This window comes from Tachysurus vachellii, chromosome 1, assembly GCF_030014155.1.
Source record: "Tachysurus vachellii isolate PV-2020 chromosome 1, HZAU_Pvac_v1, whole genome shotgun sequence".
NCBI lineage: Eukaryota > Metazoa > Chordata > Actinopteri > Siluriformes > Bagridae > Tachysurus > Tachysurus vachellii.
The window spans coordinates 23,430,293-23,443,081 of NC_083460.1; the positions used below are offsets into that span (position 1 = coordinate 23,430,293).

Consider the following 12,789-nt stretch of genomic DNA (forward strand, 5'->3'; position numbering starts at 1 on the left):
AAATTCTTTTGAAAAAAACAGTTACTGTCACCGTGTGAACATGTAAAAAAAATAAATAAAAGCTCCTGTACGTTTCAACACTTTGCAGAAAAAATCGGACTAATTTTTATCCTAAATGGTGCATAGCATCAGTATTTGTTCATCACAGGTGTGTCTGACAACTTCATTCTCTGTATTGTTTTGAGGACTTTCTCTTCCAACAAGAAAGCCATTTGCAAGCAAAAAAAACACAACCCCATGTTAACTTATTTGCACAATTTAGTTTATTGTAACAGAATCTTTGGAAGCAAATCATATGCCTGTGTATATATTTTTTTTTTCATTATAATAGGCAGCAACACTCCAACAGGAAGAAATTCCTACCACCCGAGTCTGATAGCGATAGCTGCTACACAATATGCTTGAAAATAAAAATGTTACCTCGTATGCCAAAGCCAAACATTTCACTCAACACCATTTTGAAGAGTCTCCACCACTCAAATGTATGCTGTATTCCAAATGGCCCAAGTCTTAAAGGCGTAATTATTTTGATATAACTCAAATGCATATTATTAGATGAATTTCCTGTTCAGTTCGGCAAATCCTGCACATTCTCTTCGACAGTTGTGGACACCACTACTCCATCCACCAGCTTCTCTATGATAATCCTCACCCGTTTCTGGTGGAGATGTTTTTCTGCATGAATGACACAAAGGAAACACACACACTGTTACCATTGAATTGAACTATTTGAAGTACTGTTTGACAGACAGACAGACAGACAGACAGAACAAACAGTGAAAAATAGCATAAAAATTATTTTATTTTAATGTTTCTTAGCTTTAATAGGTCAAATGTAGGATTGTAGTATATTACACTTTTATGGATTTATGTGTTTTACATTTTTAATTGTGGTTTGATAGAAAAGTACTATGGAAATAAAGATTTGTTTACTTGCTTGCTTACTTACCATATATGGAAATATGAAGTGCTAAACATATACATACTAATACAAATAGTGACATTCTGTATTTGTAAGCAGCAATCAATTTCATGGACGATATCAATTTCAATTTGATATCACAGTATATCAATGAATATATCAATACGTATGGACAAAATTAAATGTAAGAAATTTTTAATTCACCCTCTTCCATTGCTTGCGTCTCTACCACAGTCGTTTCAGTCACGGCAGTTTGAGTCTCTTGCGTCTCTACCACAGTCGTTTCAGTCACGGCAGTTTGAGTCTCTTGCGTCTCTACCACAGTCGTTTCGGTCACGGCAGTTTGAATCTCTTGCGTCTCTACCACAGCCATTTTGGTCAGGGAAGTTTGAGTCTGGGTTGAATCGACTTCTGTGATGCAATATCTGTGAACAATAAAAAAAATTTATTGGTTTATCTTTTAAGTAAGTATAAATACTGTACAAGCTGGTCCTCTCAACATACAATGTACAATTAAATTCTAATCACATTTAGCAGATTATATACCCAGCTAATCCACAAGAACCAAACCCAAAGCCTCACCCATGAACTTCTCCCTCAAGCAGCCTCCTGTATTCCTGTATCTCCAGCTCCAGCCTCATCTTGATGTCCATGAGCAGCTCGAACTCCCTGGCCTGTTCCTGCATGCTGGCGGTGATCTGCTGCAGCTCTGTCTCTAGTCGGTCGATGTTCCCTTGCAGCTGTGATAGCTGCTCACTGGAACGTACCCCCACCTGAACCAGATCAGTCTGCAGGATTTCAATCTGTAGCACAAGATATGACGAATACGACTTTAGTTAAAAATCCTATAAAGTAAAGTGTTGTTGCATAAACTTCCTTGAGACTTTTAAATCCGGAAAATCGTCGAGAGTTTTATGAATCGTTTTCAGCAGTGCAAAACATCAAGCTACCTGTTTGTGAATCCCTTTAATTTCTATCTCCAGGGTCTGGTAGGTTTTTGTCAGGTCACTGAAGGCTTTTTGGGAGCTTTTGATTTCAGTGTGGCTTTTTAACACTTCAGTGTTCAGTGTTTTGGCCTAGAAAACATTCAAAATCAATGATACAATGAACAAACTGTTAAGAAAGATGAAAAGCAAATGCATTTCTGAAACAATAAAAAAACAGACCAAACTATTAATTTTGTATTTTATCATTTATATGAAAATTACAGTTGCATTCTGTGAAGTTGTACATGTATCAAAAGCACTTGTCACTGTTGTTTACTTGTGTGATAATATAATCAGAAATGCTTAAAGCGTAATTTAAATAATTACAAATATTTTTAAAAGTTCACTTCCTTTGGTGACATGATTAGCAAGCTTTTTTGACTACTACACCTGAAACCCTTAGGGAGGATAACTATTGTTAAAATGTAATAATTATCATAGTGGTAATCCACAGAAACTCGCATATGTTGCGTTACAACATTCCCTGAAACAGGAAAGGATTACAGTCAAAGATGTAAATAAAAGATTTAAAAGATAAGCGGAGTTATTATCTAAGTGACATTAAAGCCTTAAAGACTTTCTAAAAAAAAAAAGTGATGAGTTACCTAATGAGAAATCGTACTTTTGTGTTAGCTTAATATTTTTACGTAGGGAAAAAAGAAAATTTGGCTTACAGATTTCAAATCTATGTGATTAGATGTAAAAGTGTGAAAGCTTTACTGTTGGTTTAAAGCTGAATGAGAAGATCAGTTTAAAAACAAAATATACAGTTCTTAGGTCTTTTACAAGAAATAAACAAAAAAGCATACTGTATATATAAAGCTCAAACACTGAATGAGACAATAGATCAGAATATCAGCTTTCATTTCCTGATACTTACAGCTAGGGATCAAAATATTTGAAAGCAAGGGATATGCAACCAAAGAGTGAGTGTTATTTGCTTTTTTGATTTTAAGACTGTCTGTTCCAATAATTTTGCCCATCTGGATGTTAGGTGATCTGCCATGTTTTGAGTTGTTTACCACATGTAGGTGTAAATATCACCCTTTCCAATATCATATAAATATTCTTTAATATTTGTGTAATAATTTTTTTGTTGCTTCCTGGTGGTCCAGTGGCAGGATCTTGCCCTCTCATTGCTAATCCAGCCACTAAAGTGTTAACTCTCGGTGATAGTCCGAAGCCCGTATAAAATAGGAGGATTGCATCAGGAAGGGCATCAGGCGTAAAACCTGTGCCAAAATCTTATATGTGAACCACGTGATCTGCTGTCGTGACCACGAATAGAGAACATTTGCTTTTTATTACCACCTCTTTCTTATACCCGAGCACCTTTTACATCCTTTGCGTCACCTCTCACATTCTTCTAAGATACTATAAAATATATACTGTATTTATTACAAGTCATACACTGACTACTTCAAATCAGGTCTCCCATCCATCCATTTAACCAACCAAACAAATGGCTCACCTTGCTCTGGAACCACTGTTCAATTTGTTTGCGGTTGTTTTGGATGAGTGTCTCGTATTGATTTCGCATCTCCTCCAGCTCTCGATCGAGGTTTGCAGCTGGACCGCAGTCCACTTCCACATTCACTGTGTCGCTCTGTTGGGTGCGATGCAAGTGCATGTCCTGTGAACAGAGGATCGGGTATAGAAATTAGACAGAAATTGGACAGACAAATTGGCAAAATTAGTTATTAATTAATTTGATGGATGGTCACATGCAAAGATAAAACTACTACAAGGTTTGAATTCAAGTGTTCTCACCTCCTCATGGCTCTTCTTGAGGAATATCATTTCTTCTTCTAGCCCAGATAGCTGCATTTGTAGGTTTTTGGTTGCCAACTCAGTCTCCCCAAGAATGGTGCGCAGACGAGCCAAGTCTGCTTCTACAGCCAATCGCATGTTCCTCTCACTCTCAAACCTGCAGCAAACAATGAACAGAGAATGAGATCTTATCTGCAACTAATAAAAAACTAGAGAATTGCTATGTCTTGAATTTATTTCACCAGCTCTAAATGAGTTTGTCAACCTAGGATATAACATGAAAAACAGCAGACACTTACTTTATCTTAAAGTCAGTGGCTGCTAGATTAGCACTGTCCAACTTCTCAAAAACCTGCTGTTTTTCTGCAGTCCTAGAAATAATCTTAAAAGACATTTTATTTATATATATATATATATATCACACCATAAGGGACTGGAGACAACATATGGGGAGAAAAAATAGTCTATTTCAAATGCACAGGATACTTGTAAATACAGTGAAGCCTAAATGGATGTGGAAGAATTATTGGCTGCTGCTTGCTACCTGTTTCTGGAATTCTTCAATGATTACGTAGTATTTACTCAGATCTTTCCTGCTAGTAGAGGACCTGCTTTCATAAAACTCCTTAATTTGCTGCTCAAGCTTTCCATTGGCTCTTTCCAAAGACAGCACCTGACAGAAAAGAACATTCATGATTACATTCATGGTCAATAAATAGACCAGAAGATTTTCTCAGGTTTAGATATGCAGTCATGAAAGTACCTGAAATGGGAAAAAACTATAAGGTACAGAATTTGGTTCTCGGTTTGTGAAAATGCAAAAAATTAAACTATAACAGTGAAAGACTTTTGTTGTTTTACCTTCTCCAGGTACGATGCCAGACGGCTGTTAAGATTCTGCATAGTCCACTTTTCATTTCCAAATATTGAGAGGTCATCGCCGATAGATTGGCCAAAGCTAGACAGACCATTCAGCCCCATATCATAACCTGAAATTTGGAAGTTTGCCTTAGCAATACTGCTTGTGGAAGCACTACGACTCAGTGAGACAGGCATGGCTGGATACTTCAAGTGCTTAAATCCTGTGTCCTTCACACCTGAGACTCAGTCTGACCTGTTTCTCCTTTTATATGCCAACATGTGAAGGAATTCCTTTCTTAAGAAGGGCTTGTCTGACACCTTACATCATGCTACACCTTTCCAAAGAATTTTTATCTTAATCAGTTCTTCAAAAGTGGGATGGTACATACCTGTGAAAAAAAGTAACAAAAATGCTTTGGGCTAAGACAGAGATAAAGTGCTGTTTAAGAACAGGTCTAATGATTTTACAGAATGATTTGCAGTACTGAAATACCAGCAAGGGCTCACTCATCACTGTTGTGTTATGCCAATTGTCTGGGAAGCGGTGTGTGTGTGTGTGTGTGTGTGTGTGTGTGTGTCTGTGGTTAGGGTTTACACTATTTATAACATAATAGTTTCCAAATTATTATATTTTTTCTTCATAGCACCATGTAATATCCTTTTGTTTGATTCTAATGAAGTCTCAGATATAAATCTCATCACCTGCTACTGTCATCACCATCACAGCCTTATCTTGTTTTATTTTCATTATTTGGTGAAGCTCAAGCATGACCTTAAAGAGACTGCCCATACAGTACATGACCTGACAGACTGGTAAAGACAGCTTAAGGGTTCTTTTTATTTAAAAAAATATTCAATCAGCAGAGTACAATGGGACAGATGGGCTCTTTTGCTTGACAAAACATTGATGTGCATCCATTTTTAATGTTACAGAAAATTCACATCCATGTCACATGTGATCTTGCACACAATTATGAGTAGGGTTCAGTCACAAAACACTCACTCTCATCTCACTCACTTTCTACCGCTTATCCGAACTATCTTGGGTCATGGGGAATCAAGGCAGGATACACCCTGGACGGACTGCCAACCCATCGCAGGGCACACACACACTCTCAGTCACTCACGCAATCACACACTAAGAACAATTTTCCAGAGATGCCAATCAACCTACCATGCATGTCTTTGGACCAGGGGAGGAAACCGGAGTACCCGCATTTACACCTGCATTTACTTTTTTTTCCGTCTATAAACCCGAGTGTAAATATAGATGAGGTTCAAGTGACTTTTGGTAAGTGTTATTTCTTGAGTACACTCATCCCTCAGCACAGTTGGTAATTAATTTGTTGTCACTGGTTTATTTAAACTAATGAAAATAAACTGGTGTTGATGGCATGGCAATTTTATGTTCCAGTTCCAGGAAAACGGGCAGGTCTAATATTTGCATAAAAAGAATTTTCACCTGCACTGTAAAAAATTTTAAGCCAGTACAACTAAAAAAATCTTAGTACTAATTTCCCCTAGCTTTTTCTTGTTTACTCAACTTTTATAAATAACAGTTACACTGACTCAAATATAGTTGTCAGTTATACAAAAAATGTTTGAGTTAACTTGTGATTGTTTGTTTTCTGGAGAGGTAAAACTGTTCTATAACAAACCTTTTTAAGTTGCACCAATTCAACATTTTTAGTCTATAGAACTCAATGTCTAGTGAAGTTGAGTGAACCAAAAAATGCTATTGGAAATTAGTACTAAGTAATAATACGTTATGACTGGAAATTAGAATAACATCGCCCAAGTCAAAAACTGAAAACTGTGTGTCAGTACAACAAAACATTTATTCTGAACAGCAGTTTGTTTTAAAACGCTTCTCACAAGCCTGTTGCATGCAAATAAATGTATTTTCAATTAGCTATCATGATAATTACAATTTCTCAAATTAAAATACTGCAACTCTACAACTAAAATTAAACACTGCAGTTGAAAGAGTTGTACAAAACACTGCCACATATGAAACATGTGACTAAACAGCAGCATATACTGTATGAGGAAGACAAACTGTCAAAATTTTAAGGATCTAAAAATAGTCCATCCATCTACAAAGCACTGACTCACCTAAAATGAAACATTTAGAATAATGAACAGTAGGCCTACATCAACGAATATCAGTTAAATTAATAAACATTTCATTTTTAAGATAATTTAACTCTAAGTCTTAAAACTTAAAAATCAAAATTCACCATTACTATACCAAAGGTACCCACCAACAATAAGAGCATCTGAAAAAACTCAATGCATCTTAAACTCCCTATACAGTAAAAAGCTTATTCTTCAGGGACTGAACTCTGTTGGTGCACTTTTCTCCCAATCCCACAAAGATGTTCTGCACTGCCTCAAATGTGTATTTTAGTCCTTTTGGATATTCAATATTCAGCGCATAGAGAAGTCCAAAGAGTACCATGAAAGCAGTGGGAAAGTCAGGTAGGTCCTCCATGACCACAGTTTCCTCCAGGATGATGCCGAAGTTTAGACATCCTTTTGTTGCCTGTGAGAGATCATCCTCCATGACTGTGAGAATTGCCAGTTTCACTTCTCTTGTGTAAGTCTCCTCTAAATCCGTGTCCTAAGAATTACCTAAATTTCATGAATGGTTCAGTGGTGGTGCTTAAGTATAAATATGAAAATAAAATTTTAAACTATTGCAAACAAAACATGGCACATTATGTGCTAACTTGACAAACACTTGATGAAAACAAGCCACATGGAAACCATGTGTCACTTCTCTCCTTCAGGAGTACAATTAATGTCCATGGAAACCAAAGAGTGGGCGGAGCAAACAATTAACAACCGGGAAAGACAGCAGACAGAAACAGCACAGAAACACAGACTCATTACACCATGTCAGCACCTTTAGTAAATATTGCATTTAATAAAATAACTATGATCAAATGAAAATATGAGATGAATAAAAGCTGAAAACCTACCAGACAAGTCTTTGATATTACGTCACGTTCCCTGAGGTACAAGGGGAGTCCCTGTAGAGCCGTAGTGTATTTGTGTGATAGGATGTCTGTTGTCTGTAGAAGGGAAATATCATTTTAATTATGATTCACTTCTGCATGATTCCTTTAAGGGTTAGTTCACCCAAAAATGAAAATTCTGTCATAATTTACTCACCCTCTAGTTGTTCCAAATCTGTATAAATTTATTTGTTCTGCTGACTTTTTTGTTCTGCTGTAGAAAGATATTTGGAAGATGGTTTGTAACAAAGCAGATCTCACCCCCCATTGACTACCACAGTATTTGTTTGTTTGGACTTGTGGCCATGAAATGTTAAATAGACATTAGTTTTAAAATCACAGTGCAAAAATGGGCATTGCACAGTCTTATGCCTTTTCAGATGTGTACCCAGATGTCTGATAAATATTTTTTCAGTACAAACATTGTTATAATCACATAGGTCACAGTTAAATGTAGCTTGCACTGTCCTTTTATCAGAATTTGTGTGGACCCTATATAGATGACTTTTCAACGCACCTGGTGTATTGAAAGTGCAGACACACTCAGGGTGGCACAACAGTGATACACGTTGGCCTGGGTGCCAGTGCTTGAGCCTGTAGTGTCTCAGCAGCAGATTTTGACTGGCACAGGTGTATTTACAGTGAAATGTGCTCAAGGTAGATCTGTTTAAGAAAAAACAAAGTGAATGATTAGGGTCATAAAAGGCAAATTGATAAACGAACAATGGAACAGAATGAATTTTATTCGTATACTTTTTTTTTAGTGAACGTCAACAGCTGCACAGCTATGACACACGCCTTTCAATAATAATTTCCTCCTCAGATATTTCCATAAATCAGTCTACTAATGTTAGGGCAATTAGTCGGAATTCTCAGCTATATTAACATACAGTAACAGACGCAATTTAACTGTGCAGCAAAATCGATCGCAACATAAGACAAAAACTTATTTCATGTAACGTAACAGGATTAAAAATACAGCTAGATGTAAACATTCAGTAATGATGAGAAATATAAGTAATACCGCTATAATAAGTAATTAACTATAAGAAATGGTGTTAACACCCTCATTTTTCCTAATACGAAAAATGTAGGAATAGTAACGAACAACAATCATCAAAAACCAAATAAGCAGACTCACCATAAAGATTCCTCTGGATTAGTATCGCCCATGTGCTGTATCGTCTTTCATAAAGATTCTTCTTCTTTGCTGAACACTTCTAGTTGTTTCTCCTGAAAACAAAACAGACGTTGATGCACAGCAAGATTGCTCAATGGTCACGTACTGAGGGCATGGTTTAGCATGAGAGAAAATGCTGATATATTATTTTAAATGTATAGTTTATTTAAATCAAACAATGCAGTTAATAAAAATTATTAATCCACTCACGCTAATCGTGTTCTGTTTTGTTTGTAGGATATTTTGCAAATTAGTGAGATGAGATCATTGGCGCCCACTCTTGTTGTTAACGAAATTACACAGTAAAAGTTTTCCTCCACTAAATTAATTGTTTCATAATACATGTTGTGCACACTAGTACTACTAGTGACACTACTTCTACTAATAATAATAATAATTGTATTACTATTGTACAATATATGAAGTAAACATGTTTTGTTATATGATAATGATAATAATAACAACAATTTACAATAATGTTATACAGTTATACATTAGGCACATTTAAGTTACATTAAAAATCACTAAACAACCATTTCTCTTCACTGTCCCATAAACAAATGGTTGCATTTTATTTCAAAATTAGCATTTTTTTCTAGGAGGGAAGTTCCTAAATGAGATTGACTTAACTCAAATTAATAAGTTGGCAAACTGTTTTTTGGATGAACTTGCAAAGCGTTGTTCACAAAACTCATCTTTTTAAGTTTATGGGGGGGAAAAACCTGGTTTAGGATGAATAAGTGTATTAAAGATAGTTCCTTTCCTTGTTGATTGTGTAACGGTATTCACTCAAGTAGATCGTTTCGTGGCGTAGCTGGATGATCAATAATCACGTGTTTAGCATTAACGTTAGCCAAAACTGATTTAAACAAAGCAAAACGCGGACGGTGAAATGAAACTGACCAGCTGGTAGAGGATTCTGCCGGGTCCTAAAGCCTTCCTCTAACGCAAATCAAGCAAAGATGTATCCAAAAAGAAAGATTCATTCTCAATTTAGCATTTGTAATTGGCATTAGTCGTATGACTGTGTTTCATATGGCTTTCGTATGCTTCTCTGACTTAAATACTAGAAATTCAATTAACTCCATCCACGACACACAATCCATTTAAATACAGTTTATTGTAATAACTATAACTTACACAATAAAATCGTGTCATTTGATACATTTCATTCAAATTTTACAAAGTGACCTGAACATGACCTTCAAATGAAGCATGTTAGCTGTCTGAGCTCGTTGGAAAATATCATTAAAAAAAATTCCTTAAAATAGCCTTTCCAAAACACAACTTTACATTATACGTTAAGCATTTGTCTAATTTATTTAGGTTATTTTCTGTAATAAAACTAAAATAAAGCTTACCTGACCCAGAGCACATCCAGCCCCTTCTAAAATGTAGTTGATGAGGGGAAACCCTGTGCAAAATGCTACGGAAACAGACTGCGCATGCGCAATGACAGGAAGTTAAACGCTTGAATTAAGAAATCAAAATATTACGTTTTCCCAACTCAATTGTTTATTTTCATTGGACAAAATAGTACTAAACATGCAGTTAAATCTTTTTTATGAGTAAACTCAACACTGTGCTCGTCCAAATTTGTCCACCTAACATAATTTTAAATTGAGTTAACAATTTGCAAGTTGTATTTTTTACAGTGCATGCATTAAATAGATGTATTATTTACCTGGCTTTGTTTAAATTTTTTTTTAATGTGTGTGTGTGTTTGGACTATTTACTACACAGTGGCTTCATTTTATCATGTTAATAAGTCCCTACGTCCTTGTTTTCTGTGAGAAGCATTCGTTTGAATTATTTTATCATTTTAGATTTGTTTTATCACTTATTGCTCTCACTGCCATCTATGAAATGTTGCATCTTTCCAATGCACGTAACACTGAATGACGTTTTACATTGACACACACTCCTGCAGCTTTTTCTGGTTACTGCATTTGTTTTTAATGGAAAATGAGCAGACTGTATTGAGCTGTTTGCTCTGAGTACACACTGAGACCTACTATATTGCACTGATTGACAACTCCCGCTTTCTAAAATCTTTAGGTACATAAACGATGCTCTGTCTCTAGGACAAGACACAGTCCAGTTTTGTGCTAAATAGGAGTGTTTACGTCAGTGAAACCACTTAAATCTTATTTCACCTTAAGATAATCAATGTTCTTATCAAAGTTGACTCATGATGTGGTGTATCTGTGATCAGTGATGCATGACCAGAGCATCAGCATAAATAAGAAATAGGATCCGGAACATGTTTTTCTCCTTGGCCGATTCCTAGGAAGTGTAAAACTTTGGTGTAACCAAAAAACATGATGCAGACCTATAGGTTCAGAGATTTATTTATTTATTGTATGTTTCCTTGTTGCTGGTATTGTACCAAAAAGTATGTGGACACATGACCATGCCGGAACAGGTTCGGGCCTTTTAGTTTTAAGTGAAACTGATTCAATTACATTACTGTAATGTAAAGTTTCCAAACTTTTAAATTAGTGTTAACAGTTTGAGGAAGGCATGATGTGAAGTGTGATGGTCAGGTGTCTACATACTTTTGACCATATATTGTACAAGAAATCTATAAATATATTCTCCATTTTAAAAATTTAAAGTGCATAATTAAATTGTAAATAACTTTTTCAAGTGTTGAAGCTGCATAACATTTATGCACGTTTTTGTAAATGCAGTAAAACTTTTTTTTGTAAGTGCAATAAAACTAAAACAAGGAACAAAAATTGTACACTATGTACATTGTACCATACTAAGAAATGGTACATTTAGTATATTTATATTCACTCTAAATTTATTTATTTATTTATTTAATTTACATAAAGTAGTTACCCTCTGAAACAAAAGCTATAGAACTGGCTAGTGAACAGTACCATTTTTACAGAATAATTACAATGACAGCAATAAAGTTGAAGTGACAGTAATAAAAAACAATCCAACAAAGAAAAATATGTCCAAATCTACACAACTTTGTATATAAAATACACAATCATTGGAAGCTGGAGGTGATTTACAGTAAGGTACAGTAATGTTTATTGCTTCCTTTGTACTGATAATGTTTTATTGATTGCTGCTTGTTGATGATGATGATGATGATGATGATGAGTTGTTATATATAAAAGAGATGCTGAACAGATCCATGAAAGTAAATCTGGAGTATTTGACTAAACGTCTTTGCACTATTGAGGTAAATGAACCTATATTTAAGCCTAGTAAACTGTAGTGTTATTGTTTTGGGTGGTTATTGATACTGTTGTTAAACCTGATTTGTTGTTTTGTTTTGTTTTGGCTGTAGGTTATATTAGCTGTAAATGATCCTCACATGTATAATCTGTCTGTTTATGGTGTATGAGGTGTCATTTATTAAAGAAGAGCCGCGTTTCCCCTCAGGCATGGCTGCGACGTTTACAGTGCTCAGTTTTATACTGACTGTAGGGATGGTGTTTACCTGCACGGCCTCACCTGTGTTGCCTTCAGCGCGCGAGGCACAGGTGTCGGAATCTCGCGAGATCAGGGGTCTGCACGTGCAAAGAGGCGCTCAGAGTGGCGGAGCGAGAACGGAGCGTTTTGCACCTTTACCTGAGGACCAGCGCAGGTTCACGTCCAAACAGATACTGCAAGCTCTGTCGGGTAAGTGCCCTTGTTTGAGATTAACTGCACGCCTGTTTTGACCCTTATTCGTGTCTCATCATGTCCTTATTGATGTTTTGACAGAGATTATCCAGCGGGACGACTGCATTTCAGACTATCAGGGTTGGGTGGATTTTGGGCGCCGCAGTACGGACTGAAGTTTATAGTGAATGTATCATTGTAACAATCAGCACCTTTCAATTCAATTCAATTAAATTCTATTTATGCAAAATGCCAAACCCAAACTTGTATTTTTTGTATTTTATATAAGATGATACTGAAAGAATATGACAAGATAATAACCTGCACTGGGAAGGTGTGATACTCACCTGCATCTCGTGTTCACCTGTTACACCACCCTGTAATAACCTGGATTATATGCAGATTCATCGCAGGCTGAATACT

The 12,789-nt window shown here is 35.9% G+C and overlaps 2 protein-coding genes and 1 long non-coding RNA gene across 4 annotated transcripts; 1 reads left to right on the forward strand and 2 right to left on the reverse strand.

The window, feature by feature from the left end:
- Window positions 1-245: 245 nt before the first annotated feature.
- LOC132851355 (keratin, type I cytoskeletal 19-like) lies at window positions 246-4,787 on the reverse strand. The gene is made up of 9 exons (XM_060878190.1): window positions 4,540-4,787; window positions 4,223-4,351; window positions 3,978-4,060; window positions 3,679-3,835; window positions 3,380-3,541; window positions 1,873-1,998; window positions 1,505-1,725; window positions 1,127-1,347; window positions 246-675 (listed from the first exon to the last, which is right to left on the reverse strand). Exons 1-9 carry the CDS (start codon window positions 4,732-4,734, stop codon window positions 569-571), a joined length of 1,401 nt encoding a protein of 466 aa, XP_060734173.1. The 5' UTR covers window positions 4,735-4,787; the 3' UTR covers window positions 246-568.
- Window positions 4,788-6,431: 1,644 nt separating this feature from the next.
- LOC132841770 (uncharacterized) lies at window positions 6,432-10,312 on the reverse strand. Of its 2 annotated transcripts, none has more exons than XR_009647964.1 (5): window positions 10,101-10,312; window positions 8,701-8,792; window positions 8,077-8,222; window positions 7,524-7,770; window positions 6,432-7,162 (listed from the first exon to the last, which is right to left on the reverse strand). It is a non-coding gene; the product is annotated as an uncharacterized LOC132841770 (long non-coding RNA). The 2 variants fall into 2 exon arrangements; XR_009647962.1 differs by having other exon boundaries at window positions 7,524-7,773.
- A 1,604-nt stretch (window positions 10,313-11,916) lies between these two features.
- On the forward strand, window positions 11,917-12,623 carry LOC132841778 (uncharacterized). The gene is made up of 3 exons (XM_060864306.1): window positions 11,917-11,941; window positions 12,108-12,384; window positions 12,469-12,623. The coding sequence occupies exons 2-3, from the start codon at window positions 12,147-12,149 to the stop codon at window positions 12,540-12,542; spliced, it is 312 nt and encodes a 103-aa protein (XP_060720289.1). The 5' UTR covers window positions 11,917-11,941; window positions 12,108-12,146; the 3' UTR covers window positions 12,543-12,623.
- Window positions 12,624-12,789: the final 166 nt, after the last annotated feature.